Here is a 22,117-nt window from a genome sequence, read left to right as displayed (position 1 = left end):
AATATTTTAGGCTTTGTAGGCCATACAGTCTCTGTCCCAATTACTCAACTCCACCCTAAAAGCAGACAGACAGTACAGAGACAAATAAGCCTGGCTGTGTTCCAATAAAACTTTACAGTAGTCCCCCTTTATCCATGGGGGCTATGTTCTAAGACCCCCAGTGAAACTGGGCCCTGCCGTGCCTGAAGCTACACATAGTCCCAAACCCTATATACACTATGTTTTTCCCTATCCATACATAACCTATGAAAAGTACAATTTATAGGGGCACCTGAGTGGCTCAAGCATCTGGCTCTTGATTTCAGCTCAGGTCACGATCTTACGGATCATGAGTTCGAGCCCCATGTCAGGCTCTGTGCTGACAGCATGGAGCCTACTTGGGATTCTCTCTCTCTCTCTCTCTCTCTCTCTCTCTCTCTCTGCTTCCCCTCTGCCTGCTCTCTCTCTCTCTCTCTCTCAAAATAAGTAAAAATAAACTTTAAAAAAGTATAAATTAGGCACAGTAAAATATTAACAATAACTAATAATAAAATAGGATAATTGTAACAACATACTGTAATAAAACTTATGTGAATATGGTCTATCTCAAAATATGCTGTTGTACTGTACTCACCCCTTTTTGTGGTGACATGAAATGACAAAATGCCTGTGTGATGAAATAGAGTGAGGTAAATGATGTAGATATTCTGATGTACCGTGAGAAGATACGTCAGGAGGACCATCTGCTTCTGAACCACAGTTGATCTCGGGCAACTGAAGCTGCAGAAAGCGAAATAATGATAAGGGGGAATTGCTGTGTTTGCCAAAACAGACGGTGGGACAGATTTGTCCAGTGTACCATAATTTGCCAACTCCTGCTTTGGACCAACAGCCTTCAATTTTTTTTAACGGCTCCTTGGGGCAGTCTCTGGCACCTCAGGGAAGGCCATGCAGGCAGGGACCTGGACTAGTCTTGCTTCAACTGGAGCAGTTATTATTTTTATGAGAAGTACACTTTTGCATGGAATTAAGTTTGATGAAAAAGTTTCATTTCTAGGAGTGCCTGGGTGGCTCAGTCAGTTGAGAGCCCAACTCTTGATTTCGACTCAGGTCATAAGCTCATGGTTTGTGACATGGAGTTCCACGTTGGGCTTCGTGCGGACAGCAGAGCCTGCTTGGGATTCTCTCCCTCTCTCTCTCTCTCTGCCCCTCCACCCCTATCAAAATGGATAAATAAACTTAAAAAAAAATAAGTTTCAGTTCTAATAAGGAGAAAAGCTTTAAAACTACTGCCTTGTACTAGACCTAAAATCTGCTGCTTTAAAACTTTAGATGATTTAGCCAAAACATCTCTTAATCTCTTAAAATTATGACACGTGGGGCGGGGAGGGGGGGGGAGGGGAGGGGCTTGGCTGGCTCAGTTGGTGGAGGGTGTGACTCTTGATCTCAAGGTGGTGAGTTGGAGCCCCCAGCTGGGTGTAGAAATTGCTTCAAATCTTATAAAAATATTGTGACATGCAGTACACATGTTTTCATGTTACCAGAAATTCACTTTCTCACATAACTGATAAAAAGCATTTAAACCGACAACTTTAATAGCTCTAAGAATGTTATCACCTAATCATTTCTCCACTCTTGACTTTTTCTAAGTATAATGTTAAGGTACCTTAAAAGGTCCGAGAGAGAGAGAGAAAAAGAAGGTCCAAGAGAGGTGATATGGTAATACGGTGTGGTGAAAAAAGATACCAAATTAGGAATCCATATTTGGATCCTTTGCTAGATTGTGAGCTCCTGGAAGACAGGAACTAAATTGTCTTCATCTTTTTTTTTTTTTAAAGTAATCTCTGCACCCAAGGTGGGGCTCAAAGTCATGACCCCGAGATCAAGAGCCACATGGTCTACCGACAGAGCCAACCAGGCACCCCAACGCCAAACTTAATTTTTAAGGCAAACATAAATTCACTATTAGATGACTAGGAAGAGAATAAATTCAGGTAGTTTATTTACTTTTATCTTTCCAAACTCCATAAGGAAAAAAGCGTATCTTTCCTAGTGAGCAACAAAAGAAAAAGTATTCGGAGACACAGTTTTCTATCCGGGAAATTAACATGTTTAAAACACATAAAAGCTAATAATTACTAGGTCGTGACAAAAGTCACATCCTCACAAGGACCCAGAAATCCCTTGTCTGCAATTCTGAAATCCAAAAAGCTCTGGAAGCTAAAAATTTTGTTTTGTAGTTTTAGTAACTTATTTGATAGTCTAATTGATCTAACCTAAACTTATTTGGCCGTAGTATCTGACCTGAACTGAATGAGGCTATTTACCGGTATTCCTTTACCCCGTATCAATAATCACGTGGCTTGCGGCAAAAAATATTACAGTATTTGAATATGCAGCGTTTCCCCCGAACTCCCTGGGACGTTACAGAAGTGACAGTGTATGGCATTCGGTTTTACTCAAGTAAGGCAGGCAACGCCAGGTCTTTTCCTGGTTGCATTACAAACAGAAATTTAGAACCCCATTCTAGCCTCTAAGGGCATGCACCCAGACCCAATCCGGTCTTTCCCGGGTGCCATCTTGAGCAGTTAGCTGAGCCTGTGCTAACAGGTCTGAGAGCCTTCCTGTCGTGACATCAATGGGAAACAAATGTGTTTCAGCGCTCTTAGAGAAGAAAGTCGATGTTTTCACTTTGGTGGTCAATGACCCGTTAAGAAAGACCACCTTGGTCTTTGAAAAAATACTTTTCTATTTTCATCGCTGGACATTGGGCAATCGAGGGTCAGAATGGAGCTACTAGCTCTTAGCTTTGCAACGGTATCTGTTCAATATATATTTACCACTTGACTGATGCACACCTCGGCCAGTCTGTAAGAATTTCCCTCACGTTAAGTGTGGGTGGCAACAAATATTCGGAGAGAAAGAGTAACTGGAGGCCTTACGTCGGCGCAGCTCCAGCAACAAATCCATCATTACTCCATGAAACTGGCACACTCCCCAAGTAGCTCTCATGGACCCCACCCTCTGGCCGGCAGGGTCGTATCTAGGGATCTCAATTAGAAATCTTGTAGTACCTAGGGCAGGTTATTTCCGAAACGCTAGAGGTGATGGACTTGCCTATGTCCTAGAGGTGGTGGGATATCCTGGGCTTGGATACCTTAGGACGACGTAAATGCTGATGACACAATGCCAGCGTCTCCCGACAGCATTTCCTCACAAGTGAAAAAAAGGACTCAACACCACCCCTCTGAAGATGCCCGTCTTTGCATCTGCCGAGTTAGGGGACGAGTCGATCTGTACGACCCCACCCACGCCGGGCGCTCTCCCTCAGAACCGAGGCACCACGCCGCCCCTGCGCAGGTTCTCGGCTCCTCCCTTCAGGAGGCTCTTCTCCGCCCCCCTCCGCTACTTCCGGCCCTCGCCGAACGCACTCAACGCGCTTGCGCCGTTTTGATAGGCCTCTCGGGTGGAAGAAATCTGAGCGCCGCCGCTCTGGAACCGCCCCCGCCTTCTCTTCGCCCCGCCCACGCTTTCACCGGCCCCTCCCGAAATCTCGCGAGGTTAGGTGCGCGTCCGTATTTTGCGGGCAACTGGCTCTCCCAGCTGCTGTAATTGCTGCTGCGGGAGAAATTGGAGCTGCTGTCGTCGGCGAGCCCGCCCTCCCCCACAGAGAGCCACCGCCTCTTCTCTCGCTCTCCTTGTACACCTATCGCCGGGAGCGGCGGCAGCAACAGTCCCTGGACCCACCGCCGCCTACTCAGGCTGCCGCTCGGCCGGTCATCCTCGCAGCCCGGCAGCTGACGGCGGCCCCTTGCCCCTCACCGGCTCCTCACTCTAGATAGTCCGCTCCGTCCCTGTCCTCGCCCGGGACCCACCTCCCCACGGTCTCGCCGGGGTGGAGGACGACGAGGAGGAGACGAAAGTCACCCTCCCTCCAGGCGGCGTCGGCCCCCTCACCCGCGGGTGTGTCCTATAAATGGCGTCGGAAAGCGACACCGAGGAATTCTTTGATGCCCCCGAAGATGTGCACCTAGGGGGCGGCGACCCTGTGGGGTAAGTCACTGGAGCTACGGCCCAGAAGCCGGGCGCTCCAGTCCCCCGGCTTCCCCCAGTGCCTCCCCACCGCACCCCTCCCGGGTCCCGCTGTGTCCGCCACCGCTGCTCCTCGGTGTCTCGCTCGGGCACTTCAGAGGGACTCGGGGGAGGGGGAATCGCCCACCTCGGCCAAACCCCCTCCATTCCCTGGGCGAGCGGTCCCTGGGGCTACGGAGCCCCTTTCTCGTCTCGTCCGGCTTTCTTCGAGGTGGGACAGTTTACGTGCCCGAGAGCCGGCGATCTGTATTGGTGGGGTTCCGCGCTTTACCTTTGAAACATCCGTTTTGGCCTTGGGGACCACGGATTAAAGGAGAAATTGCATTTCTCGTTTGTTTTTTTCTGGTGCCGCTAACTTGCCTGTTCGTTTCAGAGGTGGCCGTAACTGTTCGCCGTCCTCTTTTCGTTGCCCAGAAAGAGAAGGAGCGGGGGGGAAGGTTGGGTATTTACTTCGGGGAGTCCTCTAGCTGATGTACTCTAGATCAACAGTGTTTTATTAAAATAGCACCTTACGGCGAGGCAAAGGAAATCGAAGACGAGGTCCTTCCCATTCGGGAGGACGCTGTCTTAAAAGGGGAGCCGGACGCAATTGTACACAACCGGCTACAGAGATACAAACAAGTGCTGAGTAATCTGGTGGTTGGAAGGAGAGCCACAGCTTTGTGTTATTTATCTAATTCTGCAAGATGTTTTAGTGATGATTAGTATGGGAGATTCTGAGTAAGGAAGTGCGGTAGTTGGAATGCTCCGCTTGCCTGGGACTTGTTCTTACCCACTCCTCCTCTTCTCAAAAGTTGAAACGGGATTTAAAGCTATTTCGCCGAACTCTTCTGCGGGCTTGTGTGGAAGTAGAGGCAGGGAAATGTATTTTCGTGCTGTAAGAACTTGAGAATTGGTGAACTTCGTATGTTAGTGTCAGTAGACGCTGTATGGTTACAGGCGTTGATCTGCCCTCAATTCTCAAGCTTACCCCCATGGAAGAAATATCATGTTTGCTGCAAATCAAGTTATTTGTACTTTCTAGAAGACATTCGAAAGCCTAATATATATTATATATGATATATACCCAAAGAGTTACAGCACGAAAATCAGAAATGTTCATTGGTAGGTCGCAGATGTGTTTCCACCAACCTTCCTATCACTATTAAAAGATTTTTGGGTGGCAGTGGCCAATCTTGAGATGGCACAGAGTCTCCTTCAAGTTCAGTATCTGAAACAAGCTCATCGCTAGACAGTGGAGGATTGAAAATACTTATGGATTTCCAGATACATTGGATACCCTCAAAATTCTGTTTTTGTGCTTTTCCCCTCAAAGTAAGGAACTGTTGATTTAGGTTAAATGACAGACCTTTTGAATGTGTGTGGAGTGGGGGGAGGAAATAACAATCTATGTATATGATTGTAATCAGTTTAGAAATATGTGAGTATTGTTTCTTTTCAATGAACGAAACATTTAATTTTGAAGGACAGTTATATCAGGAGTGTATATTATCTAGCTTAGTACCTGGCACAGAGGAAGAACTCAAATGTCCATTCCCTTCTCCTTCCTTTCTTGGAGTTAACAAATTTAACTTCACATGGTGCTTACTTTGGGAGGAAGTATGCAGAACTTGGAGCTATTTAACTTATTTGAACCCAGTGAGTCATCTTGATAGAATTAATAGAATCACTTTTTGCCTCTTGGGATAATAGAGCTTCTCAAGCACTTTGATCCTTCTGTAGTAGGTGAAAAGTAAAAACGTCTTTTGGGATCCACCCTTCTAATTTTGACTCTATAACCTGTCCAAATATTCAACGTGTTGAGCTGTATGGATAAAACTATGGTGTCAGTCTGTGAATTTCACGGTTTCATTCTGTATTCGTGGGGGAAATTTGGAAGAGAATTAGACTCATCTGGAGAATTGAATCTGAAAAGAACTAGCAGTACTGGGAGGACTGAAAAAGGTTGGCATCATTAACATTTCCTCTACCCTTTGTGACAGGTTTTGTCTTTTGCATAACGTACTGTGAAGAGATTTGGCCGGGTAACTAACAACCTAGAAATGCAGTGAGAAATCTTGATTTGTGGAAACAGATGGTGTCACTGGATATCTGGTTATCAGAAATGCCTTCTGTCCCTTGATAGGAATTGGAGTGGCACACCGTGCAAACTCTAAGAGGTTAACAGACTGAGTTTGCAAACTAAGAAGTGTTCCTTGCTGTTGGGTGTGCCACAGTACACAGACCATTTCATGAAATTTAGTGAACTGATTAGACAGTCGAGAGTTATCTCATATGTTTTGTTAATCAGAATCCAAATACACAGTCCGTTTCCTAAAATTGATTTATTTCTTCTGTTCCCCTCCAGTGGTATCTTCAACTTTGTTGTTCTAGTCTTGGAAAGCAAATTTAGTAAGTTAAAAATCAGCCCTGCTTTTTAATAGACAGACTTCATTCTAGTCCAGCCTACTTTTCCATAGTGGCAGATCATCTCCACTTGCCCAGCTTTGCAATATGCACCACATTTGTAAAGCTTTCTTTTGAGTGATATTTTAGCTCAGATTTCCTTGTTCTCTCCGTTTTTATATATGAGGAACCTTAGGCTTCAGAGAGGTTAATGAATTGGCCTATGAGACACACAGCTTTGTAAGTGACAGCTAGGATTTGAAGCCAGTTCTTCAGACTCCTAGTCCAGTATTTTTTTTTTTTTTTTTTTTTTTTTTTTGCAGTATGTCATAGCTGCCTCACATTGTGTGTGTGTGTGTGTGTGTGTGTGTGTGTGTGTCTGTCTGTCTGTCTGTCTGTCTAGAGGCGGGGGTGGGGCGGGGATATCTTCTTCCAAGAGATTCTGGAGTAAATTGCTTTAGGACCAGCTTGCTAAATTGAACTGATGCATCTGTTTAAAAGCAGCAGCCTGCTTTTTGGTTCTCTTGACTAGAAATTTCCACTTTCTCTTTCAGGAATGTGTATTTTGTTGTATAAGAATTTAATAAGATCCTAGCATGTTACAGGTAGAAGGGGCATACAGTTAACTTTCTACATATAAAATATTGTGAAAACCAAAGCCTAAAGAGGGGAAATGACTTGTCCAAGGTGCCACAGCAAATTAATGTCAATGAGGACTGGAATCCAGGTCAGTCTCACAGTCTAGCGTTCTTTTTGCTACTATGCTGTCTTTTGATAAAGCAGGAAAGGGAGGAGGAAGTGAGGTATAGTAGAAAAAAAGCCCTGGACTCTGAGTCATTTCATTTCCTCATCTTTAAATTGAGATTACACTCTGAGAACTCCTCCAACTCTAAAAGTCTGTCATCGTGTTGAGGTTTAATAGTGTGCTTTTATTGATAAGCTTTTGTTCTTGGGAAATCTTTCCATGATTTTTTAAAAAAGTTTTTAGTTTAACCGACTTGATGATATTTGGTACATGATTCAAGACCCATTGATTTTAAGTTAAATGTTTACTGGGTAAATTAGATATAAGATGAATGCTCCTGCTAGTTTGTGTGGATTATACATACATACGCATACTAAAGGCTGGCAGTGAGAACATGTTATGAAAATAAATGTGACCTTTTGAGCATTCTTTCTTTATTTTTTTTTTTAATGGCAACCAAAATATTTTTCAGGCCTTGGAAGGAAGGATAGAATGGTTGACATTTTTAGAATAGGAAAGGATCAGAGATCATTCAGTCCAGCCCTCCCATTTAACTGTGAAAGAGAAAACGAGGCTCAGTGAGGGAAGGCAACACATTGCTAATTAGTAGCAGACTTGAAACTAGAACCCAAGTCTCCTGATTCCTCATTTATACCATGTTGCCTTGTCTGTGGAAGGAGGGAAAATACTGCTAGCTATCCCTGCTCTAGGTTACTGGCCCTTACCCTGTTAGTGGGATCTTAAGATGGTCTGTCTACCTTGATTCTGTTTTTTCATGCCCTGCTGTCAGAGGATATTGACTGTTCTGTCTAGGATTCTAACTTTTGCCCACTAATTTTCTCCAAATCAGGATGAAAACAGGTGGCAGAAAGGTTGATCTAAGAACAGTGGTTGTTATTTAGTTCAGTTTCAGGAGTCTAGGAAGAAACAAAAGAAAAAGGAGTCTAGTTAGTATTAACCCCAGTCTATCTTTTTTCTTTCTTTCTTTTTTTTTTTTTTAAGAGAGAGAGAGAGTGAAGGGGAGAGGGGGAGAGCGAGAGAGCGAGAATCTTAAGCAGGCTCCACACTCAGCTCGGAGTCCGATGCAGAGCTCTATCCCAGGACCCTGGGATCATGACCTGTGTCAAAATCAAGAGTTGGACACTCAACCAATTGAGCCACCCAGGTGACCCTCTTTTTTTTTTTTTTTTTTTTTTTTTTTTAAAGTAGGCTCCTTGCCCAATGTGGGGCTTGAACTCACGACCCTGGGATCAAAAGTTGCATGCTCTACCAGCTGAACCAAGCAGGAGCCCCACCAGTCTATCATTTTAGATTGAAGTAATGGTGAAATCTTGATTTTTAAATGATGAGAACTGAGATCAAACTGTCCTGAAGAATAGCTCAGTCTAAAAGCAACAAGTTGCATAGCTGCCTTTGTTGAAACGCAGCTTCTCACTTTACTTAAGCATCAGAAACATTTCTTTCTGAGAGAAAATTGATACAAGTTTCAATAAAAAAAATTTGTGCAGTATGGGTTACTTTAGGAAAGATTCCTTAAAAATGGCTGTTCATGGGTTGGCATTTAATCAGATTATATTTATAAATCATGGATTATATTTGATTGCTTTTGACTTTGTGGATTGATAGAAATATATTTGTAAATGCTGTTTATCACACCCACGTAACATTATATGGAGGTGGGGAGAGGGACCTACATATAAGGTAAATTCAGGCTCTAAATTTAGTGGCCTCCAACTATCAATTGGTGACTCATGGAGGTAGAACAGTCTGTATTAGTATGGCAATTTGGGGACTCAATTTGAATCTGTACAAACTCCTATTAACTGAAAACTTTACTCCGTTCTTGTGATAACTGCATAAAATAGGGTAGATAAAATTTGATTTTTAAAATCTTGAAAGCCTACATACTTGTAGGATGGTGACAATTCAGTTGTAGCCCTACAGAACAGAAGATGATTTCTAATTATTGGTATTTGAGACCTAAGTGTGTAACCTATACACTCCACAGCCATCCATGTGTTCTCTTCATTGTTTTAACTTTAGATAAAGTCGAGTGACTTTGCTAGGAAAGCCCCTTGAAGACACTGTTTGTTTCCTCCTCATACTCTGCCCACAATTCTGGTAATTACTTCCGGGGTAGTGTAGGTGGAGGAAGGGTTTGGTTGATGGGGGTAGTGGTGATCGAGGTAGAGGTGGTGAATAGAGACCCAAGTTAAAAGGCTGCTTCCTGGAGTATAGATAACTGAGATAAAACAAAGCACACCAGTTACTATTGTTTTACATTCACACCTACATAGTGGGAATTAAATAATCCTTTTTGTAAAAGATTAATATCCCATAAGAAATAACCTCAAACAAAATTTAAAGTAACAAAAATTGTAGGTACTTTATGATATCCTCCTGACGTCTAAATTGAACTGATAAATAACCTACATTTCTGTTTTCTACCCAGAGTTAAACTGATTTCTACAAACGTTCACAAAGTCTGTTCCCCTCTAGCTGTCTGTCAAATTATGCAGCTAAACAGCTAAACCTTTAATTGGGTGCTTTCCTTACTCTTCAGAGCAGAACCCTATTCTTCAAACTGAGCGGTCTTTGTGTTAGTTTGTCATCTCGTGATTCAAAATTGAAGAAAAAGCACGTGAGACATAGTGTGGGCCTCATACCTGATGGCAATCCCAATGTTTTCCCCAGTCAGTATACAAATTTATCTTGGTTACCATAGCAACCAGCCTATCAGTTATTCTTCTAGCTCTTTTGCCTTCTCTCAGCTACTAGGATTACCATATAATCAGGTTCTGCTAAAGCTCTTCAGGTCTTAGCATTTTATTACCAGCTGCAGCTGTCTGGCAGTTTACAGTTTGGCATTCCATCAGGGTCAATTAGTTTTAAGTCCACAAAACCTTTTTGTCTCCAAACATTTTAAGCATACAGAATTTAACAAGAATGCATTTAGGGAACGGTTCCTCATACTCCTGTTCTCAGTTCCATTGTTAGTCATTGTCTTGAAGATTGAGTACATTGCACAACTGACATCCGATGGCCATCCTTTTGTGATACAAGCTAGAATAAATTTCAAGATCAAGAGTGACCATTTAAGAAATGTATTTGTAAATGTGATTTTAATTTTTTTTTTTTTTCAACGTTTTTTATTTATTTTTGGGACAGAGAGAGACAGAGCATGAACGGGGGAGGGGCAGAGAGAGAGGGAGACACAGAATCGGAAACAGGCTCCAGGCTCCGAGCCATCAGCCCAGAGCCTGACGCGGGGCTCGAACTCACAGACCGCGAGATCGTGACCTGGCTGAAGTCGGACGCTTAACCGACTGCGCCACCCAGGCGCCCCTGTAAATGTGATTTTAGACTTGGTATCATCACACACTAAATGAAGTGACCCAAAAGCACCTTGATTTATCAGCAGCTACCAAATAAGTAATCTGGCTTCTAACAAAAATGATTTCTGTACGTTGTAGAAAGAATGTTTAGCCCTTAGATTAATTCATTCTAATTTGAGAAAAATTGTTTAGAAATTTAATAGGAAGGGTTATCTTTCCTTTGCAGCCTTGGAATAAACAGGAAAATTCTGAAAGGTAAAGACTGAATTATTATATGGGTCTTTATAATAGAAGTCTTCATATTTACTTGACAAGTACATTTTTTATCTCTTAAAAACCTCAGAATTCATGAAAATAAAATAGTTTTGAACCATAAGACTTTACTCGTCTTGCTAAAAATAAGGATATTGAAGGGGCGCCTGGTTGGCTCAGTCAGTAGAGCATGCAACTCTTAATCTTGGGGTCGTGAGTTCCAGCCCCACATTGGGCATAGAGTTTACTTTGAAAAAGAAGAAGAAACAGCGGGGAGGGGTGTGCCTGGCTGACTCAGTCAGGGGAGCGACCGACTCTGGATCTCAGCTCAGGTTTTGATCTCAGGGTTGTGAGTTCAAGCCCCGAGCTGGGTTCAATGCTGGGTATGGAGCCTACTTAAAACAAAAATAAACAAACAAAAAAATATATTGAACAAATATTTAGGATATATAAACTGCTGGTATTTGTGTTAGTGTTTGTCTTTGGTGCTCATGCTTGTTAATATTGTAGGGTGTAGTAGTGACTTCTAAATATGCACAATTAATCTCTGACATTAAGTGACATAATCACTATGATTTAGTAAATAGTATCCATTTCCATACATAACGATAAATAATCTTTTAAAAATCAAAGTAGAATTTTAGTCTTAAGATTTTTTTTTTTTTTTTTTTTTTTTTTTTTTTTTTTTTTTGCGGGGGTGGCTCCTGGGTTGAGCCATGACTTTGGCTCAGGTCATGGTCTCACAGATAGTGAGTTCGAGCCCTGTGTCAGGCTCTGTCAGAGCCTGGAGCCTGCTTCGGATTCTATTTCTCCCTCTCTCTCTGCCCCTTCCCCGCTCATGCGTTCTCTCTCTCTCTCTCCCTCTGTCTCAAAAATAAATAAACATTAAAAAAAAATTTTTTTTAATTTAAAAAAAGATTTTTTTTTTTTACTTTTCAAAGTGTGTTTATCTTTTTATTTTTTTTTAGAGAGAGTGCGCGTGCGTGTGTGTGTGCACGGAGGAGGAGAGAGAAAATCTTAAGCAGGCAACACTGGGCTCAATCCCATGATCCTGGGATCATGACCTGAGCCAAAATCAAGAGTTGGACGCTCGACCTACTGAGCCACCCAGACGTCCCAAGTGTTTATCTTGTTAAATAAAAGATTATTTTGTAAGACTGTAAGTTTATGAAATGATTAAATCTTCCTGGTTTGAATTTTTATTGAAATTGTGATTAGAACGGTTTCATTTTAAGACTTGTGTATCCTAATCAAAACTGTGGTTAAATTCTGCTAATGCTCCAAGGAAAACTTTATTTTAGTTGCACAAATAGATTTAGGGGCAGTAAAAGGTTTACTTTGTCCACGGGGCCCCAATCCTTAACATTTTTAGAAAGAAGGAGGTGGGCAGGGGGGAGAGAAAATGTGTTTGTTTTTTTTTTTTTTTTTAAAAGGCCAAGCATGAAGCATAAAATTTTTGGAAGGTTCTGACAGAAAATTTTAACAATATTTTCCAGTAGGCAGCCTGTACAGAGCAAGCCATACCTGTATAAAACCTACTTGACCACTACTAATTGTCACAAACTATTCCAGTACAAATTCATTGAACTGTAGGCATTCTTACAGGTCAGACTTTCTAGAGAACCAGTAAATAGAATGTAGAGCTGTATTCAAACCCACTGGTTACTAAATAGGCTCAAAAGAAGAGGTGGGAGTGTTTTTTCTGGCATTGCTCTTGAACTGGAAAAACTAGCCATGGATGAACTTAATATCCATAGTTCTCTTTTAAATTTGTTCCTGAAAGTCTGTTTAAATTGACTGAGGAGAATCCTCAGGGAGACTGAGGGAATCCTCTTTCTGGTTATTAGCAGTACTATTAACAATTTGTGTGTTTTTTAAAAAATCTCCTTTAAAATACACTTATCTACTGTCAAACTGAAATGGCAGGTTGTTTGAACATTTCTGCAGGCTCAATTCTACTCCACTTATTCCCAGCTGTCTCCTTCCTCGATTACCCAATGTCATCAGTACAGAGATTCAATAACTTATTGTCTGTCCCTTAAAACTGAGAAGGGACCATGATGGCTGACATATAATGGGTGGATCTTTGAGAACAAGCAAGGGAAAGATTGGTTAAATTGGATATTGTAAATACATTGGTAAGTGGGATTGGTTAGCATCGCAGGTGAGGGTGGTTCATTGGGTTAGTAGAAGGTAGGTGAGCAGAATGAATAAATAGGTAGCTTGAGAAAACTAGTACCTTTGTGGGGTGCCCGGCTGGCTCAGTCGGAGGAGCATACGACTCTTGATCTTGAGGTTCTGAGTTTGAGCCCCACATTGGGTGTAGAGATTACTAAAAAATAATAATAATAATAATAATAATAAAAACCCCACTAACACCTTTGTGAGTGAAAGTGAGTAGGTTTGTCAATATTTTGCAATTGGTATTTTGACTTTCTTGGATTGGCTTTAGAGATTATGGCTAATGACTGAGATCAGTTGTTTTTCCTTTAAGTGAACTTTACTATCCCTCTTTTGTTCCACGTCATAGCTCTTAGCTATTGACTTCTAACCTTTGCCTTATTTCCCAGCATAGAGAGATGTCCACAGCTGATGTGTAGTAGTGAAAGAAAGGTCTAGATGGTGATAGGGATGGTGACTAGGCATGCTCTGTGGTGTTCCACTTCTCTTCACATTTTCTTCTACTTTTGAACTTCCTGGTTCTCTCAAATCTGTACTCCCACCCCCACACCAGTTCCTATTAAGAGCAAAGAGGGAGGAAATGGAGGGGGCTGAGGCAAGGACAGTGGTTTGGATTTATGGAACCCTTGTAACTTGAGGACGCCCTGTACTCAGCAAATATTAAATGTTAACAGTGAAGCCTTGGGAGGTGTTTCCAGTTATCCCATAGCCATATCAATTCCTTGTTACCAACTGTTTCTTCCAGGGATGAATGTGTTCACAGCAAGAAAGAAGTATTATGTTGGGGCGCCTGGGTGGCGCAGTCGGTTAAGCGTCCGACTTCAGCCAGGTCACGATCTCACGGTCTGTGAGTTCGAGCCCCGCGTCAGGCTCTGGGCTGATGGCTCGGAGCCTGGAGCCTGTTTCCAATTCTGTGTGTCTCCCTCTCTCTCTGCCCCTCCCCCGTTCATGCTCTGTCTCTCTCTCTGTCCCAAAAATAAATAAAAAACGTTGAAAAAAAAAAAAAAAAAAGAAGTATTATGTTGTTACTTGTAAAGAATGGTAATGCCATACTCTCTACCAATGTTGGGCATTAGTTTTCAAAGTACTCTTGGTTACATTATCTCTTCTGATTATCCTGCAGTTCTGTGAAACAGAAGGACAATTTTTGTGAGACAGGTAGGACAATTATTACCCTAATTTTGCAAATAAAACTCATCTCAGGGTAGATAAGGGCCAGCCAGCAAAAGTGGAGCTTTACCACTTTGTGGTAATTAAGATGATGGTTTTGAATGAAGATATAAAACATTAGGTTTTGCCCTACTTTTCTTTTCTAAACTATAAACATTTGTGATGTTAAGTTTTAAATGTGAATTATTAGAATGATGAGACTAACTCTTCTGCTGTTTGGGTATGTATAATTCATTTAAAACAATGAAAAGTATATATATAATTTTTTTAAATGTTTATTTACTTTTGAGAGAGAGAGAGTGCGAGTGGAGGAGGGGCAGAAAGGGAGGGAGACACAGAATCAGAAGCAGGCTCCAGGCTCTGAGCCCTAGGCATAGAGCCCTATGGGGCCTCGAACTCAGAAACCACGACCTGAGCCAAAGTCAGATGCTTAACCGACTGAGCCACCCCGGCGCCACTACAAAGTATATTTTTAATGTTTATTTATTTTGAGAGAGACAGAGCCAGTGTGAGTAGGGGAGGGGCAGAGAGAGAGACTCTGAAGCAGGCTCCATGCTCAGAAGGTAGGCTGCTGCGGAGCTTGATCCCACCACCTGGGAAATCATGACCTGAGCCGAAATCAAGAGTTAGAGGCTTAACTGACTGAGCCACCTAGGCGTCCCCCCAAAAGCAATATATATATTTTAAGTTTACTTGTTTATTTTGAAAGAGAGAAAGAGCCAGTATGGGAGGGGCAGGGAGAGAGAGAATCCCAAACAGGCTCCATGCTCAGCCCAGAGCCTGACTCGGGGCTCAATCTCATGAATTGGGAGATCATGACCTGAACCGAAATCAAGAGTCGAACGCTTAAGCAACTGAGCCACCCAGGCGCCCCAAAAAGCAGTATTTTTAATGTTCTTTTTAAGCGCTGATGGAATTGATTATGGTACAGTAGCTAGGTCAGAAAATGACCTTGCTACTGAAAGCGCTGGAATCCCAGATACTGCTACTGCATTTCAAAGGGTATGTTCTTTGTTCCTAAGGGAAAACCCCTCAAGATGTGAGCCAGTGCTGATGGGGCTTCTGTGTTCTGTGCCTCATCAAAACGTCTTGATCCTGGATTTTTTTTCCCTGTATTTGTTTTGTAGATTGTTGTCAGTTGTTTATTTAGGCCACGGTTTTGTGGCTTTCTTTCTTTCTTTTTCTTTCTTTCTTTTTCTTCTTTTCCTTTTTTTTTTTTTTTTAGTATAACTGATTCATATTTTTGGCTACAAGCCACTAATTGGAAACACCATGTTTTGTTTTGTTTTTCTTCCCCTTCAAAGGTGTGTTTTAGCAGTCACAATGAATGCATGTGGTAGTTATTAATATTTTCCACCTAATCAAACCTCTTCTGGCTGTCAAATTAATGGGAAAAATGCATTCATAGTAGCTAAGTAATTACAAAACCTACATTGTCAGTAATTACCATTTAGGCTATAAATAAGATTGAATAGCCTTTTTTATAATCAATAATAAACTTGCCACTCAGAATGTTTTACGTAGGTAAGCATTCTAGGTAATTTGAGATTTTTCTAGAGTGTTTATCAAGTATCTAATACATATTTCATTAAAGAATGCAGAAGTAGAAATTCAGATACATAAAGCATGGTAATCAAATTTATAAAATAAAATGCTTGGGATGCCTGGCTGGCTCAGTCGGTTAAGCGTCCAACTTTAGCTCAGGTCATGATCTCACGGTTCTTGGGTTCGAGCCCCAAGTCAGGCTCTGTGCTTGCTGACAGCTTCGGATTCTGTGTCTTTCTCTCTGCCCCTCCCCCACTCACACCCTATCTCTCTCTGTCTCTCAAAAGTGAATAAATGTTAAAAAAAATTTTTTAAATAAAATGCTTAATATTAAATGTACAGAAATATGTTCATTTTTCTATTATTCATGATATGGAGGGAGAACATGAATAATTAAAAGCTACCACTTATACCAAAACCTCAGTTCAGTCATTAGTTTACAACTTCCTTTCCCATCAAACCTTTTATCACAGCAGTAAATTTTTTTTTAAATTTTAAAAATAAATGGTTTGCTTTGATTTTTTTTGTTTGTTTGTTTTGTTCCTCTGCCCATCTTTGGTGTTGAGCAGTAAACTCAGAAGGAGAAAAGCAAAGGATCTCAAAGTCTGAGTAATCAGTTCACTGATTATAGAATTTATTTATGTAAAGTTTTTTTATTTTTTTAATTTTTTTTAATGTTTTATTATTTATTTTTGAGACAGAGAGAGACAGAGCATGAACGGGGGAGGGTCAGAGAGAGAGGGAGACACAGAATCTGAAGCAGGCTCCAGGCTCTGAGCTGTCAGCACATAGCCCGACGCGGGGCTCGAACTCACAGACCATGAGATCATGACCTGAGCCGAAGTCGGACGCTCAACCGACTGAGCCACCCAGGCGCCCCTTATGTAAAGTTTTTAAAGAGGGGGTTGTGACAGATTCTTCAGAGCTCTAATTTTTATATAGGGTGACCTTAGAAGTTATTGGCATTTACTTTTTTTTTTTAAGTAAGCTCTATGCCCACCATTCAACTTGAACTCATGACCCCAAGATCAAGAGTCACATGCTCTACCAAGTAAGTCAGTCAGGTGGGACTCAATGTGGGACTCAAACTCATGACCCCAAGATCAAGAGTCCCATGCTCCACCTACTGAGCCAGCCAGGCACCCGGGGCATTTACTTTTTAAGATTAGTACACTATAGGGTGTTTTAGATAATTTACAGAATCATATTAGCACATTAACTTGATAACACTTCTGATACAGCCTGTAGTCCAACCTCTTGTTTACTTTTTAAAAAATAAGTTAAAAGTGATTTAGCATGACTGCATTAGTATTGACTTCTCCAGGCAGTCATAAATTTAGTTACCTGTTTCTGTTAGGATTTTACTAAAAATTACTTTTTTTTTTTTTTTTTTTAAGCAGCCTCCACACTGGGCATAGAGCCCATCACAGCGCATGAACTCACAACCCTGAGATCAAGACATGAGCTGAGATCAAGAGTCAGACGCTTAACAGACTAAGCCACCCAGGCGCCCCTAAAAATTACTTTTTTTTCCTAGTTTAATTTAGAGAGAGAGAGCAAGGGAGGGGGGCAGAAGCAGAGAGAGAGAGAATTTCAAGCAGGGTCCACACTCAGTGAGGGAGCCTGACACAGGGCTTGATCTCACAACTGCAAGATCATGATCTGAGCCAAAGTCAAGAGTCAGATGCTTAACCGACTGAGCCACCCAGGCACCCTTTACAAATTACTTTAAGTCATTAATAGATATGATTTTTAACTAACCCCCTTTAACAAATTGGGACATTGTGAAATAGATGTCTTCTCCTGGAGTTATTGTTTCAATGTGGGTATTTATTGAATGGCTGTAAATGTGCAAAGTAGAATGTTTTTAGTTTAGAATTTTTGAGTGGGCCCAGGGAATGGATATGCTTTTCTGTTATTTTTGTCAGTAAGTAGATTATCAAGATATTCCTTCAGGAATATGGCATAAAACTACATAAATTATGTAAATCAATTTTGAAAAATCAAGTTGTCATTTTAGACAAAATACACACATTTGCTTAAGAGTCTATTTTTAAAGTTTGTAATTACTTTATATGTGACTAGATTTATGTTTCTTCATGAGGTTTTATTTTATTAAAGATCATTTATAAATATTGCCACAAAACCTGCTTTCAAAAAACAGCCATTGTGCCAAATTTTTCACCATCTATTCCCATTAATGTCATTGACAAAATAGTTATTAGGTATTTTAGATACATTGTTCTTGGCTTTCATAGTATTTAAAACATAAAATGGCCTTTCAAAGAATACTAGAAGTAGTAATTCACATCTTGAGGGATTCAGTTAATTCCTTATTTGATAATTATAAGTATGTTCTTGGCTTTTTATTAATCTTGTTAATAAGTCAGTATTACCATGTATCTAGGGAAATATGAATGAGTCCTATTTTCAACTGCCTAGTGAAAACATGACATGATAGGTTATACTAGGAAAATAAGACTTGTTTGTGATTGCCTAGCACTTATGTTTTTCCTGCTATTCCTAGGCTTTTCAGGTTTAGTTGGGATTGTCACTTTTGGTAGTAGCCAACTTAAAATAGAGCTCTGAGAATGGATGTGATACTGTCATAAATGATTTGATTTTGAAAAGCTAGCAAATGATTCTCTCTTAGATCCCATTTCTTTAATTTGAGGACTGTTGTTAGTTGAAGGTGTTACTTGACTTCCACTTTCTATGGGTGACTTTATTACTTCACATATGATTAATAAAATGTCCCATAAGAATGTAACTAATAAGATCCGTAAATACACTTCAATACCAACGAACAGTATTGCATACCAAATTTTAAAAACTATGCACTTAGAGCAAGATTTAAAAAATAAAACGGGGCGCCTGGGTGGCTCAGTCGGTTAAGCGACCGACTTCAGCTCAGGTCACGGTCTCGCGGTCCGTGAGTTCGAGCCCCGCGTCGGGCTCTGGGCTGATGGCTCAGAGCCTGGAGCCTGCTTCCGATTCTGTGTCTCCCTCTCTCTCTGCCCCTCCCCGTTCATGCTCTGTCTCTCTCTGTCTCAAAAATAAATACAAACGTTAAAAAAAATTTTTTTAAATAAAACAGTATCTTATCTAAATTTGAACTGTTTTCAATTTTTGTTCAACCTGGGGTTTGGGTTTTGTTTTAGTTTTTGGCTTTGTGTTTGATGTTGTTTTTCTGCCTGGCCTTAGTGGGTAGAAAATCTTTATGTCAGGGTGTTTTAATCACCAGAACCCTTCTGATTCATAATTTAGATTTAGCACTTTTGTGTTGATCTCAGTTTCCCCTAAGCAGACTATTTCCTATTCAGTTGACTGGGCTTTAGAAAGCAAAACTCTTCTGATTACCTGCTTACTCTAATGACTGGCTAAGGCCTTATCTATGCTCATATCCTGTTCACCTCAAGGGCCTTAGATTCTCCAGCACCTTCTTTGTACAGGAAAGCTGTTCTCTGTTCTGTGGATTCAGTTTCTTGACAAACTGTTGAGGCTCATCTTTTTCGTTTTCCTGATGGCAAAGGCGAAAAAAAAAAAAAGAGGAGGATAAAAACAAAATCAAGCTATAGAGTAATTCTCTGTTGGCCCCTGGTAGTCACCTTCCTAGAAGAACAGTGTTTTCCAGGCTACCAGCTTTATTCCAGCTGACTGACTCTACTCCCTCCTTCTATGTCGTTGCCTCTTTTTACCCTTTAGGAGCCTGTCAGGAATTTTGCAACCTGACAAGAGGCTTCTTCAGAGCCAACCACCTTTTTTTTCTCAGAGCCTAAAAAAAGGTGCGTCCTCTTACTGACAGAAAAATACTTTGTTCGTCTGTTTTTCTGTGTGCTGCCAAATTGTTTGGGTATATTCTTTTCACCCAGTACAGTAAGAAGTCTGGAAACACGAATGTGAAGTGTGAGATTGCTTTTAATACTTTGTGTACTTTAGGAGGTGGGTCTTTGAGCTCCTCGTTGTTCAGTTGACCGTGAAGCAGGTGGCAGATGTAGGTTTAGTTTGCCCTCTTCTTCCTGCCTGCTCTCAGAAGGCTTACAGATTGTGTTTGTTTGTTTTTCGGATAACCCTCAGGTAAGAGGTAAAGAAACACCAAGCCCAAAAGGCAGAAGGATCTGTCTGTAGCTAAAGGGTGAGACACTAGAGGTAGGATGGTTTATGGGATCTGGCTCTTTGAAACCATACAAACGCAGTGTTCTTTTCTAAAGTAGACTTAAGCACTTGCTACGTGATTTTAAGGCCTGATTACCCTAAAGCCATAGCACATGAGTGATGAAGATTTAAGTTGAAAATTGGAAAAGATGATCCAGTGATTGGAGAGAAACCACTTGCTGCAGCTCTGATAAACCAAGACTCCTATGCAGTCAGGCATTTCAATACCTGGTTCCAAAAGATGAGCTTTGTGGTTAGTAAGCCAGGCAAAAGAGTGCATGTTACTAGCTTCTGTTTGGGGAATCTAATCCATGTACGTTCTTAATACACACCTGTATTGATTGCATCTGAAATATTTCTGGTATCCCTTTTTGTAAAGTGAAGCATGTCCTAAAGTGGTTTTGTGTATATGGTAACTGAATCCCTTTATTTATTTAAAAGACATTTTTTGAATGTTTATTTTGGAGAGGGAGAGAGCGAGAATGAGGATCTGAAGCAGGCTCTGTGCTGACAGCAGGGAGCCCGATGCGGGGCTGAACTCACAAACCGTTAGATCATGACCTGAACCAAACTGGGACGCTTAACCGACTGAACTACCCAAATGCCCCTCTTTATGTATTTTGAAAGGTTTTATTTTTTATTTATTTTTTATTTTATTTTATTTTATTTTTTTTAATTTTTTTTTTTTTTTCAACGTTTATTTATTTTTGGGACAGAGAGAGACAGAGCATGAACGGGGGAGGGACAGAGAAAGAGGGAGACACAGAATCGGAAACAGGCTCCAGGCTCTGAGCCATCAGCCCAGAGCCCGACGCGGGGCTCGAACTCACCGTGAGATCGTGACCTGGCTGAAGTCGGACGCTCAACCGACTACGCCACCCAGGCGCCCCAAGGTTTTATTTTTTAAAGTAATCTCTGCACCCAACATGGGGCTCAAACTCATGACCCCTAGATCAAGAATCACATGCTCCACCCACCGAGCTACCCAGGCGCCCCTTGAATCCCTTTTTAATGACAACATCATTTTAATTGATATTTATCTAGAAAGTTGGCTTGATGTTTATTTAACCTATATAGGTTAACCTCATTTTGAACATACTGAGGACAGCTTACAAATGATATGAATATGTTTACATAATGGTTATAAGTCAATTTACATATCTAGAGAATTTGGTTTTTTGGAGAGGGGACAATCCAAGCCAACATAATTAAGCTATACCTTCCTATTCTTCACTGAGTGTTTTTGAAAAATGTACTTAACTGCATATATACAGTGGTATTTGCATTTGGGCATACACACTGAACGCACTGTCTGGGAAAGCTTTGAATTCACACATGTGCAAATTATTTTTTTTCTGGTCAGTGAACACTGTTGAATACTTAGATGAATGTTTATACAATGACATTGGCCATGCAGTTCTTCCCGCTTTGTCCCTTTATCACATAGCAACAGATCATAGGATTAATTGTCCACTTAATTAACTTGGGTGTGGGGTAGGGTTGCCTGATAAAATACAGGACTCCCGGTGAAATTCCAGTTTTAGACAAACATTTAATATTGAAAATGTATTTGTTGTTTATCTGAAATTGGAATTTAACTGGGCAGCCTGTACTTCTGGTTGCTAAATCTGGCATCCCTTGGTGGGGGAGAAGCAGAAGACTGGTGGGTATGGGCACACTTAGGAGACTTAAATACAACTGGAGTGTGCAGTGATAAAAGGTAGCCTTTACTCTGACAGGAATACTAAGATTTTTTTTTTTTTTTTTTTTTTTTTTTTTTTTTAACATTTATTTATTTTTGAGACAGAGAGAGACAGAGCATGAACAGGGGAGGGGCAGAGAGAGAGGGAGACACAGAATCTGAAACAGGCTCCAGGCTCTGAGCTGTCAGCACAGAGCCCGATGCGGGGCTCGAACTCACAGACCGTGAGATCATGACCTGAGCCGAAGTCGGGCGCTTAGCCGACCAAGCCACCCAGGCGCCCCAGGAATACTAAGATTTTTGAGTGCAATGTTTATTTTAGGGTCCAACACTTTTTTCTTTGGAAGTGCATCAGTGAAAACAAAGCTCAGAAATAACAAAACTTAACAATACATTGTTCAGGGATACCTTATCTTTTTAAAATGATAAAGTAAGGGAACAATAAATCAAATCTGGGCTACCGGTTCCCTTTAAGAGAAAGGCAGCAGATGGAATAGGGCAACACAGTAGCTGTCCTAGTCTTCGTGCTATTCTCATTGTCAGGTAAGATGGTGAATCAGTTCATTTTGTTTGTTA

At 41.1% G+C, this 22,117-nt stretch overlaps 1 protein-coding gene across 2 annotated transcripts in view; it reads left to right on the top strand.

Moving 5' to 3' along the window:
- Positions 1-3,538: 3,538 nt before the first annotated feature.
- Positions 3,539-22,117, top strand: part of WDR44 (WD repeat domain 44) — an 82,470-nt gene continuing 63,891 nt past the window's right edge. For both annotated transcript variants that reach the window (XM_081792787.1, XM_081792786.1), the window contains exon 1: positions 3,539-4,032. In XM_081792787.1, coding sequence (XP_081648913.1) covers positions 3,956-4,032 — 77 coding nt within the window. In that variant the 5' untranslated portion in view covers positions 3,539-3,955. The remainder of the gene's footprint in view (positions 4,033-22,117) is intronic.

This window comes from Panthera onca, chromosome X (genome assembly GCF_046562875.1).
Source record: "Panthera onca isolate mPanOnc1 chromosome X, mPanOnc1 haplotype 2, whole genome shotgun sequence".
NCBI lineage: Eukaryota > Metazoa > Chordata > Mammalia > Carnivora > Felidae > Panthera > Panthera onca.
The sequence above is the reverse complement of the archived record's forward strand: the minus strand, read 5'-3'. Positions and strand labels throughout refer to the sequence as shown.